General features: G+C 52.3%; 1 protein-coding gene across 4 annotated transcripts in view; it reads right to left on the bottom strand.

The window, feature by feature from the left end:
- Window positions 1-2,953: 2,953 nt before the first annotated feature.
- The window catches only part of LOC109392122 (proline-rich protein 2-like), a 34,270-nt gene continuing 15,037 nt past the window's right edge, over window positions 2,954-22,186 (bottom strand). For 2 of the 4 annotated variants that reach the window (XM_019660286.1, XM_019660283.1), the window contains 3 exons: window positions 19,406-21,954; window positions 7,211-7,444; window positions 2,954-3,633 (listed from right to left, as the gene is read on the bottom strand). In XM_019660286.1, coding sequence (XP_019515831.1) covers window positions 21,705-21,954 — 250 coding nt within the window. In that variant the 3' untranslated portion in view covers window positions 2,954-3,633; window positions 7,211-7,444; window positions 19,406-21,704. The other 2 variants (XM_019660284.1, XM_019660285.1) reach the window with 2 other exon arrangements.

The following is a 22,186-nucleotide window of genomic DNA, read 5'->3' on the forward strand; positions in this document are numbered from 1 at the left end:
ATTATTCAGTCTTAAAAGGAATGAAGTTCTGATACATGGGGGGATGGGTGAATAGGGAGTTAATGGCTATGGAGTTTCTGGTTGGGGTGATGGAAATTTTTGGAAATAGTGGTGATTGTATAACATTGTGCATGTAATCAGTGCCACTGAACTATACAATTTAAACGGTTCAAATGGCAAATTTCATATCTATTTTACTACAACAAAAAACTTTTTTAAAAAGGTCAATGGGCTGGATTTAGCCTGTGGGCTGTAGTCTGCCAATCCCATTGATCCTACCAACTTTCCCCCCTTATCTTATCTGGCTTAGAATACACAGCCCATCAATATGCATACACTCTCCCCTACCCCACCTGTCCTGCCCCTACTGCTCCCCTAAGCCCCCCAAGCTGAACAGGGCTGGGGAAAGGAAATCCCACAACCTTGCTGACTGATCTGATTTCTAAATGCCAGACCAGGATCCTGGAGTGGAGCCTCAGACCACTGGCAATCACTTCCTGTTGCCCTGTCCATTCTCCTCCCACCTCTCTCCTCAAGACCTCATCACCTCCCCCTACTCCTTACTCTCAGCTCATGACCTCGGGTCCTGTTTCTCTGAACATGGGAGCAATTAGAAGAGAAATCCCACACACTGTCACTACCTCTGCCTCCCTACCTGTACCTGTAATGTGTCTAGATGAATGTCTGTGCATGGAGAACCGTGTATAATTCAGAGATGTCTCTCCAGAAGCTGTTCGCCCTCCTTCATCCTCAGTGTGTGCCTCTGTTGGACTATACCAACATCCAAGAACAAGCTGTCCTTATTCCCATTTTTAAAAACAAAAACAACCCATGAGCCTGCATTTCCTTCCAACCACCACTCTCTCTTCACGAGCCTCCTTTGCAGCAAAACCCCCTGAAATGGCAACTCCCTCTGGCCCCCACAACTCCATGAAAACTGCTCTTGCTAAAGTCACTCGTGACCTCCAAGGAGCTCTGTTTTCTGTCTTTACCATATCTGACTTTGAAATTCTTTTTTGCTTGGCATCTGGGGCCCCCAATCCCTGGGGCCACAGTCCTCAGACCTCGTCTCTGTCTACACACACTCCCTGCTCTTCGGACAACAGCAATCCAGAAAGGACTAGAAGCCATGCAGTATGGTTCGGAATCCAGGCTCTGCCTGAACCCCACCTCCACAGTGACCCCAGGCAATTTCCTCAACCTTACTCAGCTCCCTGGTCTGTAAAACAGAAGCCATAGAGCACCTACCTAGCTTGCAGGCTGTCACAAGAAGTTGGTGGCATGTCGTAGCATCAATGAGTGGTAGTTGCTATATCACTGGTACCAGGTTGCCATGGGCAGTGGTGACCAGAGGCATCTGAGCCGGCCCAGGGAGAGTGACAGGGTTTGGTGATGTGCAGGGAAGGACAGAGGAGGGGCTGAGCTCTTCCCCAACTTCCCTGATAAAACTTGCCACAGGTGAAAGGGAGCAGACATGTTGTAAGGTTTTTTGACACTGAACATGGGGCTCACCTGCTGTACAGTAGAGATGACAGCATGTGGGATCAAGTGGTGTGAAAATCAGCCCACGGACTGCTTGCCCTTTAAGAGGGGAGTCTCTGTAAAGAGTGTAATCAAATAGCTGCCCTTGGATGATGATCCCTGTTAGAAATGCAGATCATCGAGCCAGCTGAGTGGTTCGTTGGTTAACAGCTGGCTTGGAACGCCAGCTCTGAGCAGCAGTGATCCAGTTCGGATCCCACATGAGGGCCAGTGACGCTGCGCCCTCTACAGCTAAGATGGTGAACAACACATGAGTTGCCGGCGACAGCGTACACTGCAGTGGGCTGCCGTAAAGCTATAGTGAGTGGCTTGCAGCCAGTGTGAGCTGCCAAGAGCCGCAGTGAGCGGCCATCCAGAGGCCGGCGACCCATCTGCCTCATCCGGGAAGAGCGCAATGATAATACCAACATGGGCCAGTGAAGTAACGTCCTCCACAACTAGACTGAAGAACCAAAAGACAGCAACTTGTCTGTTCCCCTTCCCCGATTCCCCAGTAAAATCTTAAAAAAAAAAAATGCAGATCATCTACTGAGCTAGTAGTGCCCAGTTTCCTTCCCTCCCCTTTTCTCCCCTTCCCCCAGCCCCACCCCTAAATTCCAGGTAGGAGGAGTGAATGAGTCATTCACAGGCTTTGATGATGAATGGATACACAAAACATGGTCCATCCATACAATGGAATATTATTCAGCCATAAAAAGCAATGAAGTCCTGATTTCATGCCACAGCATGAATGAACCTTGAAAACACGATGCTCAGTGAAAAAGTCACATATTGTATGATTCCATTTATATGAAATGCCCAGTATAAGCAAATCTATAGAGACAGAAAGTAGATTAGTGGTTGTCAGGAAATGAGGGGGAGTTAGGGGGAAATGAGGGGTGACTGCTAAAGGGTGTGGGGGTTTCTTTTGGGGTGCTAAAAATGTTCTAAAATTGACTGTGATGATAATTACACAACCCTGTGAATATACTAAAAACTGATTTCTACACTTTAGATTGGGTGAATTGTATCTAATAAAGCTGCTATTTTATTTTTTTCCAGGTTCGTAATTTATCGTATAAATTGAATATCACATGATGAGTTAACATTAGCTTCTCCAGGCATGGGAAATTAACATGAGGTACAGTTTTGAATCCTTTCATCTTGCTTTCACAGTTGGAATTTTTTTAGACCTGAACTTAAAGTTGTAAGACCAGCAAAGCAATGCCTCCATATGTGGCCAGTACACAATTCATTCTACCTGCGAGTGCATAAGAGTTGGAACATTTTTTGAAACCAGTGAAATGGAATTAGGCATCAGTATCTGGACCTGCCATGATTTCAATCTTGCAAAAGGCAAGAATTCCAGGAGCTGTGTCCTTCAACATACGAAGCTAACCCCTCGGCCTAGCCAGAAGAAGCCATAAAGCTGTTATTTTTTAAATGGCTTTATTGACCCTAAAGATGGCCAGAAGTCCAGGGGGGGCCCAGAAATCATGGGGATCCCCTACAGCAAAGGGTTCCAGAGCTCCTTTCTTTAGCCAAAGTGGGATCTGCCTGCTCTGATGGTGCTGTCAGTACAACCCTTCTCAGAACAAACCTGCCCTCATCTCAGTATGCTTGGAAGCTCAGATGAGAGATGTGAACCCTAAGAATGTGGGTTTAACTGCAGCCAGGAGGAGGGATTGTAAGCACGGATAGCCGCTGCAGGTTTTGATTCTACATAGCACCTGTGTAAAGGGAGGAATAGATTTTTCTCAGTTTTGTCCTACATGTGTCTAGAATACTATTCTTCCCTTTGGACAGATGCTGTATTTGTTTCTTGTTGCTGTATGATGTTTCCACGAATCTATTGGCTTAAAACAGCACCTGTTTATGGTTGCACAGTCCAGGCATGGCGTGGCTGGGTTCTCTGCTCAGGGTTACACCAGCTGAAATCGAGGTGTCAGCCATGGCTTTGATTTAATCTGGGACTCCAATCCTCTTCCAAGCTCACTGGATGTCAGCAGAATTCAGTTCCTTCCGGCTGTAGCACTGAGGTCCCATCGGCTTGCTGGCTGCTCTCAGCTCCTAGAAGCCATTCTCAGGTCCTTGTCCTGTGGCCCCCTTCATCTGAGCAAGAGAACATCCCACACGTGGATCCCTCTCTTGCTTCAAATCTCTCTAATTTCCTCTTCCAGAAACAGAAAAGTCTCTCTTTTTAAGGGTCAGGTGATTAGGTCAGGCCCACCTGGATAATGTCACTATCTCAAGTTCAACATAACCTAATCATGGGAGTGAGACCATATGCACAGGTTCTGCCTATGCTCAACAAGAGCAGAAGTCACTGTGGACATTAGGAGAAAACTGCTACCACAGACAGAAGGAACATGAAGGAGGTGCAGAGAAAGTTAAGGGTCTTCCCCAAAAGTAGACAGAGAACTGAAGATGGAACCTACACAGGAATCTAGGGCCCCAACCCTAATTTGAAGCTTTTTTCCTCCACACAAATATGCCAGGATCAGGGGTTTGGACAGGTGGCCTTTCAGACCCCAGGAGGATCTGGTACGTGTGAGGAACCTCAGCCTGCTTGGGAGAGGGGGGTGAACGCCAGCTCTTGGATTAGGGATGGAGGCCCCAGAGAAGCAAAAAGCCCCTGCCTGGGAGGAACTCCTGAATACTCCCAGGAAAGCAGAATGGGGGTAAGATGCCCAGACTGGGGTTTGGAGCAAGCCTCAATATCCTTCAGTGCCCTGATCCCTTTTCCTATCCTAGACGCAGGGAGATCTCTGGGCCAACAAGGCTGGGGGTTCCCAACCACTAGGGGGCGACCAGCACGCATGATGCTTTATGGGCAGGGAGCGTGGGAACACATTTGAGCAACCCAAAGTAGGGATTGGGGTGGAGGGGCTGACCTCTAGCCTCCCTCACGCACCCCCAAGGCCCTGAAGATCTTGGGGCATGGGGCTTTTCTAGGAGCCCCAAAAGGCCCTGACCTCCGGATGCCCGCTTCCTTTGCCCAGCCCGATGTGACTCACTTTGCTCATAAAGCAAGCCCTTGAAAAGGGGGCTGGAGTACACTTACCTGTGGTATGTCCTCTGTCCACCCCCCACCCCACCCCCGTTTCTGGTCCCACTCCCTGTGTTTCCAGGTCTGCTACTGCAGCCCACTAGGGTGGGCTGTGCCTTCACTCCTCTTCTCTCCCCTCCATAGTCAGCACTCAGCGCCTCCTTTCACACTCCATGGGAAAATTTCACCTCCCTCTGTGAGGGACTTTCCCCAGGGACACTTCTCTGCTTTTCACCGTGTCAACAAGGAGGAACCAGGTACGCTTTGCTTCAGTTAGCTCCATTCCCTTCAGAAAAATTCAACCTATGGCCACCCTGGCTGATCTGTTTCAATTTTAGACAGAAATGGCTGTCTGACCACTTCCTCAGCTGATCTCTATAAGCACACAGGGCTGCTACGACAATCCCACCGGTAGACCAGGCATGGCATAGCCATAAAGAGGGGACCTGACACCCAGCCTGGGCCCTTCCCACCAGAGGAGAGCACAGAGCTCGGGGCCTCTGGTCAATATAAAAGGAGCGTTAAGTCAGCCTAGAGACCAAGCGATTGTGGTGGGGAGGGTGAACGGCCAGCACGGGTGCCACAAGAAACCGGGAGGGAACATTTCGAGTTCAGGAGAAGGGCCAGAGGCAGAGGGACAGGAGAAGAGGACAACTGGCGTGCTGTTGAGCTCGGAGAGTGTCCATTGTCTCTCTGGGCAGTGGCTCTCCTCAGAGGAGTGGACAGGGGTGAGGGAGAAAAGGCAGCATGTGCAATCCCACTTGAGGATGGAAAAGGATGGGGCTGGGACTAGCCAGGCCAGGGAGGGAACAGAAGCCTGGTCTGATGAGAAAGGAGGCTTGGGTGGCTACAAGGGGAAAGGCAGGCAGGAAACAGGAGTAGTTCTCCTAGGAGAGGGGGTGCTCAGAGCCCCAGCATGTGTGTATGTGTGTGTGGGGGGGGGCACATGTGTATATGGGCACAAGTGATTGAGTGCCCGCTGAGTGCCAATTGCTGCTCTGGAGGCTTTACTTGAATTCCCTGTTTTGTCCTCACTATTGCACTCCCAGTCTGTTATCATACCCCAGGGACTTGCCCAAGATCGTTCCGGCTGGGCAGTACCAGTGCCCGGTACCCTGCAGGGTCCTCACTACCACCTGTGGCCTCAGGATTGAAAGCTCACCTTGGAATGGTGGCCTGGTCCTGACCTGGTAAGGCCAGGAGCAAGAGGGGAGCCCAGCTGAGTGCAGTGAGGGATATGAAGGGAGAGAATGCAGTCTGCGTGAAAAGACAAGGTCAAGCATATGGTGATAGAGCCTACATTCTGTGGTTGACTGTCAGCACACAGGCAGCCAAAGGAAGGAATAATTCCTCGGGGTCAGGGAGGCTTTGGCTTCAAGTTTGGGCAGACAGGGAGGAAGGAGGCAAGATAACGCCCTGGAGGGGAGCCAGGCTAAAGCAAAGGGACTGGTTTCAGGATGGCTTTTTCCTCCCTTCGCCCCTCCAGATCTTGAGCCACTGATGCCCATTTCAGGCCGTGCACCACTGCCAGCACATAGGGGGTTAACGTCTGTCTGGTGCAGTGGCCTCAGCAGCAGCAGCAGCAACAGCAGCAGCAGCACGAGGTGGTGCCAGTAACTCAGAAGCTGAAATGTGAGAAGCGGGAGAGAGGCAGGGCTGGGGAAGGCTGAGCAGCAGCCGCAGCAGTAGAGAGGGTTTCCCTGGCAGGAGCCCGAGGCTCCGCTTTGGTGGCCAAAGGTCCTCCCATCCTTGGCCCATGTCCCCTCCACATGTCTGCCCCTCCGGCTTCAGGTCGTGGCACCCACTCAGCGTGGTCCATGGAGCAGCAGGTCTGTGCTGCAGATCTGGGGAAGGGGTGGAGGGCCGGGCTCAGGCGAGCAGCAAAGAATGCATCAGACCCTGCCCAGCTTTGCCGGAAGCACCGGGTGGGGAGATGGGCAGAGGGCAGAGTAGGGAGGAGGACGGGGAGGTCCCACGTCCCAACCTCAGAGGCCTGGCCTTGACTTCCCCCTCCTTGGGCAGAACTGAGTCATGGCAGCCTCCAGCTGCTCCAGGGACAGGAGACACACAAAGCTCTGCCTCCTCCCCGGGCAGGCTGCCAGCCTGCTTTTGCAATAAGGACTGATGGAAGAAGGTGGTTTCCCAAGTGTATGCTAGGTGCTGAGTGGGCACCTCATCTCCCTTCTCTTAGTCAATTCCACAACCACCTAATCAGTGTATCATTATCAATAGGTAGTAGTATTACAAGCCCCCCCCTTACAGATGAGCAAATAGAAGCTCAGAGACATTCAGAAACTTGCCCGAAGCCACACAGCCAGAGAGGCAGAGTAGGGCTTGTCTGACAGCTGGACTCACACACCTACCCAACATGCCACAGGGAAAGGAAGGTGGAAGAAGCAAAGTTCACCAGTGAGTAAACATGGATCTGTGTGCCAAATCCGAGGCAAGAGATGAAAGGCAGCCCTGGGGCTACCAGGAAAGCGAGGTGGTACAGGCTGAGAAGTTACCCAGAGGAAGCAGTCAAGTGTCTGGTCCTGGATCTGTGGGCGAATCTGCAGCAGTAGGGACCTCCCATCACCCCCTGAGGTGCTTCCCAGGGACCATAGGACTACCACCACTGAGCAGGCGACTGGCACTCACCTTGACAGAGCCTTGAGGTCTGCACGGCCTTTGTTTGAAGAAGCAGCAACATTTACTGTGGGGCAGCACTAAGCAAGGCTCTGCTACAAATGAATGGAAACACCTCAGTGGGCATCCCGGGGCCAAGAGCAGGAGAATCCCAGCACTTCCAGCTTTGTGACCTTGACGCATCTCTCAGCCTTGGTTTCCTCATCTGCTGGAGAGGGAGCATGCCAGCACGGACACGCACCCCTGCTGTGAGGATTAAACAAGGTTCTTGTCAAAAAGTACTTAGACTGAAAACTTTAATCTTGGGCCGGCCGAGTGGTGTGATGGTTAAGAGCTGGCTTGGGACACCAGAGGGCCCCGGTTTGGATCCCACATATGAGGGCCAGTGACACTGCCCTCTACAGTTAAGACACTGAACAACAGCTCAACCTGGAACTGGGCTACCATGAGTCGCTGGCTACGGCATAGGCTGCAGCCCCTGCTACAGTGGGTTGCCATGGGCTACTGTGTGTAGCCAGCAGCCAGCATGAGCGGCCAGCAGCCAGCGTGAGCGGCCGGCAGCCGCCGTGAGCTGCCGTCCAGAAGCCAGCGACTGATCTGCCTCGCCAGGGAAGAGCGCAATGATGGTGCCAACTTGGGCCAGTGAAGCAACGTCCTCCACAACTAGACTGAAGAACAAAAGGACAGCAAGTTGTCTGTTCCCCTTCCCCCGATTCCCCAGCACTGTTCCCATCCCCCAATTCCCCAAAAAATTCTTTAAAAAGAAAACCTTAATCTTCACAAAAAAATGATACATACGTTTGTAGCATTATGTACAAAAGGCAGAAACAACCCAGACACCCACTGATGGATGAATGAATACACAAATTCTGATTTATCTACACAATGAAATATTACTTGGCCATAAAAAGGAGTGAAGTATTGACACATGCTACATGGAAGGACCTTGAAAACATGGTACTCAGTAAAAGGAACCAGACACAAAAAGTCACATATTATGATTCCATTTATATGAAATGTCCATAACTGGCAAATCCACAGAGACAGACAGCAGATTGGTGACTGCCAGGGGTGGGGGAAGGGAGGAGATGGAGAAATGGGGGTGACTGATAATGGTTCAGGGTTTATTTTTTGTTTTTTATTTTATTTTTTAGAGCAGTTTTAAATTCACAACAATATCGAGCAGATTGCCCATACACCAGCCTCCCCCATTATCAATTTCCCCCAAGTAAGTGGTACATATTTTACAATTGAATCTACTGGGTTTTTTTGGGAGGCAATGAAAATGTTCTGGAATTAGATGGTGGTGATGGATGCACAGTGCTGTGATTATTGTAAAACCCATTGAACTGTAGGGTGAATTCTATGGTATGTGAATTATATCTCAAATTTTTTTTTTTTTTTTAGCTGAGCCATCCTGCCACCTGTTGGCAGCTCAGCGGCTGCTCAGCTCGGGCAGGGACTCGAACCACTGTTGCTCAGAGCTTGCACTCTTGAGCGAGCTCGTGACCAACTGAGCCACTCGGCCGGCCCTACATCTCAATTTTTAAAAAGCACTTACTAAGGGCTCAGGAAATGCAGCTCTCATTACCATGTTCTTCAGCTTCAGAGAGTCTGTCATAAAATGGAAGAGACCAGATGAACACATTAAAATATACTCGACACCCAGATGAGAGCCAGGCAGCATGGTCCTGGCAGCCTGGGACAATTGTCACAATCATGCTCAGCACACACAGACGTGAATGAATGACTGATGGCAGGATCCACTAACCACTGTGTTGACTGATGCAGTGTCCCAGTTAAGCTCAGCATGGAGGTACTAAACCCACAGCCATGGAGACGAAAATAACCACACGTGCACAGCAGAGTTTGGGCTGAGAGTCGGGGGACTTTGGTGGTTTGGAGGGGATGAGCTGGCACCCACAGACCTGTGACAGCTCAGAGGTGTGTCACTGAGCAGGGCTGGCAGGAGAGGAGGATGCTGAGCCCAGGAGGTGCAACCCTCGTTCTAGCGATACAGCCCCAAGCAGAGTCTGGGCGGTGCTTTACCTCAGTTCACAAATAGCTGGACAAAGCTTACAGCAGGCCTGCTCTCTGCCCTCACAGAAGCCCCTGGTTTCTCCGAAGCATCCAAGAGGCTTGGACTACTCTGGGCAACAGTTCTTCTGAGAAGCCCCAGGCCTGAGTTTCTCTCTGACCCACCCCCAGTTTCCAGGGTTCCAAGAAAGAGAACATCTGAGATCAGCAAGCCTGGTTCAGGGCTGCCCACCAATGTCAAACGACCAGACACGCTTATAATGTAGCATGGGAGGGACAGAGGCAGCCACTCCTCAGAGCCTGGGCCCTTTCTCCAGCCCCAGGTGCAGCTGAGGGGATAGGGAGGTGACTCCCAGAGGCAGGCAGGCCTGAGCCTGCAGACCTGCAAGTGAGGCCCACACATTTCTCCCTCAACCCCTTCACTCTCCCTCCTGCCTCCACCCTGTCCTGTGTAGTCCCTAACCTTCTGGCAAGAAGCCAAACAATACAGAACTCCTTGGAGAAGAGAAAGGGGCCTGCTGCATGCACACACACGTGTGCACACACACGTGTGCACACACACACATGCACCATCACAGAGCAGATCACATAGCACCCAGGAAGAGAAAGGGAACTAGACATGAGTAAGCATCTTGCCTCCTCTGGGCCAGGCAGGTGCCAAGGGATTTGCATGCATTGTCTCATTCAATCCTTCAAAGAATCCTACGAGATTTCATAGATGAAGAAAAGGAGCTTCTGAGAGCTTAAGGAATTTAGCCAGCGGGACACCCAGTAGGTAAGAGCCATGAAGCTGAGCCTGGCACAAACAGTGCCTGGCACAAGCCGCAGAAGCCAGTCCTGGGGAGGCAGCTGATCCAAGTGGGGTGTGTGGTGTCTGTGCCCAACCCCTCGCATTGGCTCCTTTGGGGGACCCCTCACTCCCACCTTCTCTGTGTGGCTCTAGGGGTGTTGGCCCTGGGCTGAGGCAAGCTCCTGACCCAGACCTGGCCAATCAGCGACCGAGATGAGCTGGGACCCAACAAGAGGCAAGCCTGGGGTCTTGCTGGAGCCTTAGGAGAGGCAAGCTGGGCACCACAGAGGATACTGGATGGGAAGATGCAAGCCAGTGTCCCAGCACCACTGATGGGCACTGGACCAGCCAGGCCTTCAGCCTTTGCAGTTATATGAGCTGTTATGTAGCTGGTCTCACTGAATACAGGTCTCACTGCAGAGCTCACGTGGTTTCCCCTAGAGGCTCTGGTAGCTTAGGGGCTGGGACACAGCTGGGGATGGGGCCTCACCTCTCCCAGAATCCAGGGGTGGAGATGGAGGGGGCAGTGTCAGACCCTTTGGGCCTCCTTCTAAAGCAGCTCCATCGCTCAGTTTGACCTTCAAAGTTGGCATCTGCTTGCAGGAATCTGTCTCCTCCTGGAATTCAGCCTCCAGATGTCGGCGGCAGCGGTGGCTGCACATGGCTCCCCCCAGAGTGAATCAGCCACATTCCAAAGGTGCAAACACAGACGCCGCGCCCTCGGCAGCCTGGGGCTGCAGACTTCCTCCCCAGGCCCGCCCAGCCCCCACTCCTGCTCCCCTCCCCTCCCCTCTTCCCAGCCAGACCAGGCTTTGGGCTTCCTTTCCACAGACATTCTCTTGGAACTGAAATGGAGACTAAAAGAAAGCCACTGGGGCCTGGAGACACCCTGATCCACTCTGTTCGCTCCTTCCCCTGCAGTGAGCAGGGACCCCCGCCCAGCCCAGCCCTCCCCCTACTATTATCAGTACATATGGGTTCATTTACTCAACAGGTATTTAGAGAGTACCTACTAAGGGGCAACCAAGGTATAGACAAGCAAGCCCCTGACCTCATGAAACTTAGCCAACCAAGAGTCAAACAAAATCAGATCCACAGACAAAAAACAATTCTAAGTGTGGGAAGAGCTATAAAGGCAAGAAGGAAAGGGGCTGAAATTGATGGCAAGTGACAAAGGGAAGGTTATGGGGGGAGGGCACTCTCAGGGGTAACACATATCTGAGGCCTGAAGCATTCATCAAAGCCTCCTCCAGAGTCATGACACAGCGATCATTTCATGAGAACTACAGCAATGTAACCCCAAAGAATCTCCCCCAGTCACTCCGCAAGTTCTTGAGTCCACTTCCTCATGCCATCTGTCAGCATCAATGCAAGGAAGTCTGGCAAATATTTTTTTAGGTAAGAGCTTTATTGAGATGTAACTTGCATACCACACAATTTACCATTTTAAAGTAATTTCAATGTTTTTCAGTAGATTCACAATGTTGGGCAACTATCACCACAATCAATTTTAGAACATTTCCATCACCTCAAAAAGAAACCCTGTACTCGTTAGCAGTTACTCTCTAATCTTTGTACCCCCAGCGCCTGGCAATCCCCTGGCAATCCATCTCTATAGATTTGCTTGTTCTGGGCATTTCATATGAATGCAATCATACAGTATGTGGCCTTTTGAGTTTGATTTCTTTCACTGAGCATGTTTTCAAGTGATATGCATCAGTAGTACTTCGTTCCTTTTTATGGCTGAGTAATATTCCATTGTACGGCTAGACCCCATTTTATTGACCTATTCATCAGTTGATGAACATTTGGGTTGTTTCCACCTTTCGGCTATTGTGAATAATGCTGCTGTGAACATCCATGTACAAGTTTTTATGTGGACATGTGTTTTCAATTCTCTTAGTTATATACCTAGGAGTGGAAATGCTGGGTCAAATGTTGACTCTATGTTGAGGAACTGCCAGGCTGTTTCCAAGTGGCTGCACCATTTGACATTGTCACCAGCAGTGTGTGAGGGTTCTGATTTCTCCCTAGCCTCCCAATACTTATCATCCCTCTTTTTTTGTTATAGCCATCCTGATGGGTTTAAAGTGGTATCTCACTGTGATTTTGATTTGCAGTTCCCTAACAAAGCCTGTCCTCAGCCTGGCCTACAGATCACGGTACCGTCTGCAACCCCATTCCTTTTGTGCCTGACTGTCCCCAACCCCAGAGGATTCCAATGCCTTTAAACCCTACATCAGGTCCTGCTGTGATCCACTTTCTCCTTCACAGGGTCTAACCCACATCTAGTCCAATTCAGCCAATGCCTACTGCCTGAAGCCTTCAGGCAAAAGGAGCAATAGAAAGGAGAGAGGGGGTCCTGTTCTGTGCCCCCAGGGCAGACAGTGAGGAAGAGGAGTCTCAGTCAAGTTCCTGCAGAAGTTCTTAGACATCTCTTCCTATCAGTGTTCCCACCCAAATGTAAGCTCCATGAGGACAGAGCTTCCTCTGTTCCTTCACTGCTACATCCCTAGGTAGTAGGCACGTAAATATTAGAATGAACGAACGAATGAAGAGAGAGAACCCAGAGCAGGGGTGGGAGCATGGGGGTGTTAGTGGCTAGAAACTCAGGCTCTGGAGTGACAGTTTATACTAGAATATCATCTCTGCTACTTTTATAGCTGTGCGCCCTTGGGCAAATCACTTGGCTTCTCTGAGCCTCCTTCTCCTCATCTACAAAATGGGCCTGACAGTAACAATCTACCGGACTGGGTGGTTTTGAGGATTAAATGTGATAATACAGATCAGGCAATATTATGTGCCAAGGATGCTTAGAGATGAGGTCATGTAATGTCAATCCTCACAGAAGCCTTGTGAGATGGGACTGTTATTACCAGCTTCGACGGTATAGATGAGGAAATGGGAACTCAGAGGGCTCAAGAAATCTGTTGGGTCAGAAGGCTGGTTAGGACAAAACCAGGGTCAAAACCATGACTCCTAACTCCAAGCAGGGGCAGTGGCCCAACACTGTGTGGCCCCTAACATAGATGGAGGAAAGCCAGGCACCAGATGGACTGGTCCAGAGGGAGATCTGCCTGCTCAGCTGACACCCCTGGGCTCTGGCTCTGGCTCTGGCTCTGAGCAAAGTGGGCAGGTTGCTGTTTAATTTCAGAGACTCCAAACTAGGGACTGTAGTCCTAGGCGGAGGTGGTACAAAGAGACCGAGGCTGCAAGCCTGAGGCACTAGAAGACACCAATGGGGGTGGGAGGCTCAGGGGTCAGGAAGATGGGACAGTACTAATAGTTTTATCAGGGAAAGCAAAAAGAAGTCAGAAGTTTCCAGCAGGGAAGCCTGGCTAATGAGATGGACTCCCTTAAAGATGGCAGGCGCCCTTTCCTCTCAGGGTGTGCAGCTTCAGGGAGAAGCCACAGAGAGGCCACCCAGCTGAACCACGTAAGTGACAGGTGTAGCTAGATTCCCCTCAAATCAGAGCCTATTTGGAAGAGCTTCAGTGGGCAGGCCTAGGGGAGACATCAAGCTCCCTAAGAAAGTGGGCCTGGTGTCCCGTCTCCCGCGCCTCCCCCCCCCCCCCCCCCCGCAGAGGCTGGGTATACATATCTGGGACTCTCCTGAGTAGAGATGGGGTTCCTATCAGTTTTGCCTCTTTGATTGAGGAAACCCATCAAGCAAAGGTGGTCCAAGGATGGAACCTTAGGAAACACCTGTTTCAGGAACCACAGGCAGACCCTGGGGGCTTTAGGACGTGAGCAGAACCTGGTGCAAAGTGCTGCATGAGGAGACAGCTCAGGATGGAACAAGTTCAGAAGGGAGTGGCTGATCTAGGGCAGCCAGCTCATCGGGAAACTTAGCTGGGGAGGGTTGGAGACAGGGCTATTGCTGGAGACTCCATCATTTATTTTAAACAAGGAGAAGATCAGCTGATGACAGAGCTCCTACAGAGAATGAGTTTATAAATTCAGTCATGGACAACACCCCCCAACTCCCCCACCCGGCTCTGATCTGCTAGGAGACTCGGAAGGGGTTCCTCTCCACTGTCCAGTTAGAAAGCCAAAGACACTGGGTTTCCAGGTATAATCAGAGGACCACATACATCACAGTCACTTGAGCTTGTTAAAAATGCAGATCCCTGAACCCTGCCCCAGACTTACTGGTCAGCATGTTGAGCTTGAGCACCCACTGGGGCTCTAAGACTCAGAATATCACTAAGGAGGCAAGGAGTTCAGAGGGAAGGAGGAACCAGCTCAACACGAAACAATGTGCAGAGTGACTTTGCCACAAGCCCTGGTTCACGGGGTCTCTTGAGGGGAGAGCTCCCATCTTCTTCCGGCATTCTATCCACATTAGTCTCATGATGTGCATGTGCTGCCTCAGACCTCTCTCCCTCCATCCTGGTATCCACACACTCACAGCCACCAGTCAGCAGCTATAGCTCCAGCTGTGCCCTTAGTTCAAGGCCAGAGTGTACAGATGGGTCCTGGTGCCCAGGTGGAGTCATTCACCAATGGGCCCAGCTCCAAGACCAAAGCCCAAGACTTCATGAGGAGGGAGCTCCTGGCTGAAGCCCCTGCCAGGCACCCCCTAAGGTGCCTCTGGCCCCCACCTAAACCAGTACCACCCTGAGAAGGGACTGACTGATTCGATCCAGAGCAACGACCTGGCAATAAGGCCCAGGAACTGCATGGCTGAGAGAAAAAGAACAGAAAGTATCTCTATCACCCTTGGTCATCATCCCCTCACAGAGTGTGGGTGTGGTGGGGAGGAGGGTCTCCAAGTAATGCACCCACTTTGGCAAGCACGTGGCCATATACAAAGTACATCCCCTCTGCTAGGGTGAATCTGCTCCCTGAAGGGTAGGGCTTGGGCTGCGGACTCCAACAGTTGGCATTTGGATCCCATCTCTGCTCCTCTATAGCTGTGCCCTGTCTGAGCCTCCCTCTTGTCTCGTCTCACAAATTGCCTGACAGTAAGTGTCCCTGTGGTCCTGTCCCACCAGGACCTGACTCACTGGTGACCTGAGGCTCAAACACAGAGGGCTGGGTCCCACTCCTAACCCTCAGGGCTACATTTCACACCACAGCCGAAAGGCCAAGGCTGGACGCTGCGCCAGGCTGGTGACGGGGCTCCCATGACAAACCCACAGCCTTTTAGAACCTTGGGACCAGATCACAGGCAGATTTTCACAGGAGCATGAAACATTTACTCCCTTCCACAACAGAGAAGTGATTGGCATGGCCAGCAGAGCCCAGGTCAGCAATCCTCAGGACCTTTCCATCAGGTCTGGTTGGTGGTCCGAGAACCTGCTTGCCGGTACAGACTTGAGTGGGTTTCATGGGTGGACTTTCATTTCTGCAGGTTCACAGGGATGTTTGGGTGACTCTGCTTGTTCTGCAGTTGCTGGTGGGTACACACGGCCTTCCCAGCTGAGACTGTCTTTGTTACTGTCCCAGAGCACTCAGCCATACCAGGATTCTCCCCACCCACTCCCAGCAGTAGCCTCTTCTCAGCTCTGGGTCTTCTGCCCTGTCTCCCTGAAGCCACTTATGCCTGCTCCAGAGCTTGGCAGGGTGACAAGTGCTTCCCAGACAACAAAAGCCTCTCCTGGGAGAACAGACTTCCATGAAGGCTCCTGCTACACCCTTGTTCTGTGCACTGACGTTAAGCTGGATTTCAGGGCCCCAAATGCAGGGTGTGCAATACAGGCAAGCTGGGTTTGGGGCAGAGTGTCAGCAAAAAGGGTCCTGACAGCCCATCCTTCCCTTCAAGTCAGTCACTACCCCCTTCCTCTAGTACTTCGGGAGGAAACTGAGGGGCAGAGTAGAGAACCTATCTTGGTCAAGGTCTCCCCACCCTGGGTCTCCTGGGTGTGTTTCAGGCAATGACATCAGTCTCCTTGGGCTCCAATGCTGTGTGACCTTGGGCAACTTATTTAACCTCCCTCAGCCGGATTTCCTCTCAGCTAATGGTAGTATCCAGGTCCGGGATGTCCTGAGGATTAAATGAAATAATATGCATAAAGCACCTAGCACTTGGCCTGCTCAACACGTGAGCCATTATTATCATTATTCCATTCATTTCATTCTCCCCTCTCCACTCCAGCTGCACTGGCCTCAGTGCCTGGCTGCTCCTCAACCCCCCCAGGCGCCGGCTTCCTCCCTGGCTTCCTCCCAGTCTTTACTCAAAAGTCACCTTCGAGCGAGCTCTCCCTCGCCGCCTGCTTGATACCCTTGCCCGCTTCTGTCCTCACCCTGACACTATTTGACATACTGGACATTCTACTGATGCACCTGCTGGCCTCCCTCGCCCTGAAGCATTCCGAAGGGGAGAGCTTCTGATAGACTCTCCACCCAGTGTGCCCGCGCCCGCCGGAGAGAGTGAAAGATTCCTATCACGTATCCGGAGCTGCGGGCGCGCCCAGGAGCCTGGCTCAGGCGCCGGACCCCACCCTGGGCCGGAGCAAGACGGGCAGCGCGCGCCGTAGCCGCGGGCCAGGGCTGGCGGCGGGACCCGGGCTCCCGGGGGCGGCACCGGGGACAAAAGGGCGGCCCTACCTGTGCTGGGGTTGCGATCGCCTCCCCCCGAAAGCTCCGGCGCGCGCCCGCGAGATCACGTCCGGGGCGCGCCGGCCGGAAGGAGGCCCCGCGCGGGTCGGGAGGAGCGGGCTGTCCTCAGCCACACCACGCCCCTCCGGCCAAATGGCCGCAGCGGGGGCGGAGCCAGCCAGCCAGGGGCCGCCTCACACTTCCGCTCGATCCCGCCGACTCATTCATATTCATGATGAGGATGAGGGGCGGGGTCCGGGTCCCCGCCCAGCGCCCCGCCCCCGGGCCCGGATCCCGCCCCGGCGGAGGCTGCGGCCCCAGTGGGGCGCCCCCGGCTTCCGCCTCGGGGAGGGAGTTTCCACTTGGTCACGACTCAAAAATGTGTCGTTCCTGCTCCTCCGCCCCCTCATCCCTGCCCTGGAGGGGGTCCCCTCCCTCGGAAGGCAGGAGGGGCGGCTCCTCCTTCCTGGGGCAGGTCCTTGGGGATCGGGGCTGACCCCTCCCTCTTTTCTTCCCTCCTTGCCTCCCTCCGAGACAGCGTCTGTAATAATCCTCATTTAAAAAAAATAATACTAGTTCTAATTTATTAAGCGCGTATTCTGTGTCAGGCACCGTGCCCTTTATATGAACTCATCTCTTAACCCTTCCAACAATCCAACTGAAGAAAAATATTGTGATGCAGAAGCTCAGAAAAGGTGGTTGACATACACACCATTTACACAGACGGCCTTGGGATTTTCCCGAAAGGTCTTCCCGTTGGGTTCAGGGGTCAGGTACTTGCCCCCGTCCCCCCCCCCCAAATGCCCCACTGTAGGGAGAAACTACATACTGGGAAAACCAAAGCATGAAGACAGGAGAGGCTGCGCCATTGGCTAGACCTAGTGCAAAATGAAAATATGGGGCCTCGTGTTCAAAAATGAGTCCTTCTAAGGTGCCAGGCTTGTGCACAGGTGAATGTCATGAAGCTGGTTCTGATGACGCTCAGGGGCTTTTCTAGGGGCAAAGAAGCCACATCTCCACCTCCATTGTCACCCACACCCACCCCTCAGCCCAGGCGCCTTACCTCCATGCTGACATCTAGGGCTGGCCTCCAGAACTCTAAAAGCTAACTACTCCAGGCCCTCTAGGAGCAGTTTCCTGAGGGTCAGGTGAGTACCGCAGGGTCAGTGTGTATGACCCAGCCGGGCTTTGGGCTGTGCCTCCTGGGTATTGTCAACCCTGGGGCCTGTCAGCAGATGGGCAGGGTCATACTGGGCAGACCAGGCCCAGCACAGGCCTCAGTTCTTACTCGAATCCCTTCTTTCTCACTGGTGCAGGGTGTGTGGACCAGCCAGGGCTGCTTCCCAGAATAAACACCCCACCCATAGTCTGCCCCAGCCATGCAGGCACGGCAAGCCAGCGCCAATGGGAGAGACCTTCACCAGGCTGCCAGCTCAAGGTTAATAAGTCATCCTGATCTTACTCCTTCCATCACTTTAACCTTGTGCCTGCACCCCCACCATCATGGGTTGCAGGCTTCGTTAATAACAATAATAGCTACCATTTGTTGCGTTGTTCCCCCTCCCCGCCCCTAGGCTTTGGTGAAAGTCCTTTGTATGCCCTCTCCACTGAGCCTCACATAGCCCGGTAACAGGCATGAGGATCACCATTTCACAGACTGGGAAACTAAGGCTCAGAGAGATCCAATGGCTGGGCGAAGTTCAGGAACCAGAGTTCAGGATCTGCTGCCATTCATCCATACTGGTTCCTGTCATCTTGCCTATATCTGCAATATAGGTCTTAGGGCTCATTTCTTCATATTTACTCTCAGCTCCTCAGATAGATTAAAGGCTCTGGAAAGACAGAAACTGTGCTTATACCACTGAGTTTCCTGCTGGAGTTACCATTGTGTGTTAATTAAAGAGCCACTTACTAAGCACCGATGTTGTGCAGGACACTCTCCTTATATTGGGCAGGTGTACGTGTGTGAAAGAATGAGCCACTTCCACTCTGGGTACTGACAAGCAAGGGGGTCACTGAGAGATCTCCTTAAAGACATGGATGGGGGACCGGCCAAGTGGCTCAGTTAGAGTTGGCTTGGGAGCGCGAGCTCTGAGCAGCAGGGCCGCCGGTTCGGTTCCCACATGGGCCAGTGACGCTGCGCCCTCTACAGCTAAGATCGTTAACAACAGCTCAACCTGGAACTGGGCTGCCGTGAGTGGCGGGCAACAGTGTAGGCTGCAGTGGGCTGCCGTGAGCTACTGTGAGCAGCCGGCAGCTGGCGAGAGCTGCTGTGAATTGCCATGAGCTGCCATGAGCCACCAGGAGCCACCGTGAGTGGCTAATGGCCCGCGACCGATTGCCTTAGCCAGGGAGAGCTCAATGATCATAATACCAACATGGGCCCGTGAAGTGACGTTCTCTACAACTAGACTGAAGAACCAAAGGACAGCAACTTGACATGGATGGGGATGCCTAGCCCTGTGCACACAGTGGGCCCTGAATAAATGTTGAATGTATCAAATACATGGTGACGGAAGGAGAACTGACTCTGGGTGGCAGACACACAATGTCATAAATAGACGATGTATTACAGAATTGCACACCTGCAACCTATGTAACTTTACTAACAATTGTCACCCCAATAAATTTTAATTAAAAAAAAAAGTTGAATGAACACATAACAGCTTAATAAGCATCTGCTGAATGAACGAGAACCTAGGAAATGTCCGATAAATGTCTATTGATGAAGGATTAGGGGACAAGATTCAGTCCCTAAAATATATCTATCAGCAATTTTCTTAGTCAACTCAGGCTGCTATAACAATACCATAGACTGCGGGGATTAAACCACATACATTTACTTCTCACAGTTCTGGAGCCAGGGAAGTCCAAGATCAAAGTGGTGGCTGATTCAGTTCCTGGTGAGGGCTCTCTTCCTTGCAGATGGCTGCTTTCTTGCTGAGTACTCACATGGCAGCGAGAGGGGGAGAGGGAGAGAAAAAGAGAGACAGAGAGAGAGAGGCCATCATGGGGACTCTACCCTCATGACCTCACTTAAACCTAATTACTTCCTAAAGGCTCCACATGCAAATACAGTTACATCAAGGGTTAGGGCTTCAGCCTATGAATTTTGGGAGGACATAAACGTTCAGTTCACAACAGCAATATTTATGAAGCATATATTATATTCCAGGTCCTGGGCAGAATTCTGCAGGGGGAGTGACAAAGCAGATAATGCCCTTGTGTCTTACTCCTGGGGAATTTAGGGTCTAATGGAGGGACAGCTCATAACACATGGGAGGGAGCAAGTAGCAAAGAATGGGTGCTCAGGGTAAAAACTCTAGAGGGAGAAAACTCAGCTTGATGGTGAGGGAGGAAGACATCCCTCTTCATCCACCTTTCACTAAGAAGGAGGAAGCCAGGCCTGGCCCCACTGTTATAGCAAGTGCTGCCTCCTGGAAAAGCCTCTCAGAGCCTGGCCCTCTCAGATGTTCCCACAACCCCACCCTGCCAGTTATCTGATGCCCCAGGGACATAGCAGGTTATAACACAAGCTTTGGAATCAGAGGGACTAAGATTGCAATCTGGACTATGCCTCCTACTAGCTTCTAAGAACTTGACCAAGTTACTTAACCTACCTGTGCCTCAGTTTCCTCCTCTGTAAAGCAATAATAATATGACTCACCCTCAGGGTTGTTGTGAATGTAATGAAAGGAGAGTATCTGATGCAGAGAGAGAACTGGACTGGCTGAGAATTGGGGGTTTCTGGTTGAGTCAATTCCATCCATCAAGATTATAGAGTTCTTCACTCTTGTTAAATTTGCAGGAGCCAAATTTAGGGGCTTATTTGCAGCTAAGGGGCCACCAACTGGATCCTGGAATTGCCAAGCCTTGGATCAGGCTTGTCACCTGGTAGTGATTGCTAATATGTATTGAGAATATACCTCATTTAATCTGCACAACTTCAGAAAGGAGATGCTATTATTCATCATCCCAACACGGGAGTACCAAGTCAGACTTCTCACTGCAACCAACCTGCTTGTCCATGAAAACAAATGTGCGTAGAAAAATGAGAAAGGCCCTCAAGGGTGAAGGTTCCTTGTGTTCAAGTGCCCCTTATGGCTCAGAGGTCACTGGATTTCCCTGGTCACTGGGTTCAGTTCCTACGGGACTGTAAGCCCCACAAGAGTAAGGACAGCTGGGGTTATCACACTTTGTCCACACTGTCGCACAATGCCTGGTATCCTGCAAACACTCGGTAAGCATTTTTAACAGATATAAAATTAGCCCCTTGTGTACCTTTTTCGTACACCTGGATTCCTCCGTGTGGAGCGGAACCTGGCGGAGGTCAGACGTTGTGAGGCCGTCTGCTGCATGCGCGATATGGGCTGAATCGCCGCGATCCCAGACGCCGGGAGGGGGCGCTCGGCGTCCCTCAGCCTCCGCCCCACCCCACGCACCCGCTGGTCAGTGGACCCGGAGCGTCCGCTCTTAACAGCCCCCTCCTGGAAGGCGCTAGGTCACGAAGCTGGCCTTCCCCCGGGCCCATCTTATGGCTAATGTTTAACCCGGCCTCACTCCACATTATCTACACGAGGGAAACCGGGTGAAGTGGGGATGGGGTCAACTACAAATCGCCGCCTTCCGGGCCTACCGGCCTTTCTTGTATCACCGAACAGTTCATGAGCACCTACTGTGTACCCATTTGCCCCCAATATAATGAGCATCTACTGTGTGTCCACGTAACAGTTCATGAGCAGCTACTATATGCCAAGCACTGCGCGAGGCGCTGGGAATGCTCGGGAGGAGATCGCGCCACCAAAGACTCGCAGGAAGGCGGAATTACGCCCGGAGGCAGATGCCTCACCTATAGAGGATACTTTCTGTCTGTTAGATTCCTCAAGGCCAAGTGTGTAGCGGCAAGGTTGGCCAACAGCAGCAGGGCTCCTTTTGAACCAAGGTTTGCCACCAGACAGCAGAGCAGCAAGAAGACTGGCCCAAACAAAACGCGAGTCGGGGTTCAACATCAGGAGGTAAAAGCAACTTAGGGGGTGCAGGTGCGGGGCTTTCTCACTCGCGTCTGTCCATTCTTTAAGGCGCACTGCGCTGGGCGCTGAGGGGCCAGTCGCAATCAAGGACCCCGCGGCACTCAGGCTAGGGATGCAGGTTGCTCCAACAGCTGGGACCAAGACGGGGGCCGTGCGGAAGCCCGGATTGCTCCGGTCCGGACCTGGTCCCTATTCCACCGTGAAGGAAACTGAGGCCGAGGGCAAGGCGGGAACCAGCCTGGCGTAGTACGGGAAGTAGGCGCTGTACTCGGCCTCGAACCCCGGCGTGCGCCGCCCCGAATCCGGAGCTGGGGCCTCTGCCCGGCGGGCGCTGCCCGCGCGTTCCTGGAACTGGGCTGGGCGGAGAAATCAGGGCCTGCGGAGAGGCATTCCGGCCGCCCTCCCTGCTGCCCAGGGCCGCGGGGGGCCTGGCCAAGGTGACCCCGCGGGAGGGAGGCGAGGGGCTCCCGCCCCCTCCTCCATCTTCCCGGCCTTCGGGGCTTTTCCTCTGGGCCCGCACGCCCTCCCTCCTGTCTTCTGCGAGACCGCCCCCTCCCCGGGCTTCCCCGAGGGCGGGACGTCCCCCTC

This window comes from Hipposideros armiger, unplaced genomic scaffold (genome assembly GCF_001890085.2).
Source record: "Hipposideros armiger isolate ML-2016 unplaced genomic scaffold, ASM189008v1 scaffold_315, whole genome shotgun sequence".
Taxonomy (NCBI): domain Eukaryota; kingdom Metazoa; phylum Chordata; class Mammalia; order Chiroptera; family Hipposideridae; genus Hipposideros; species Hipposideros armiger.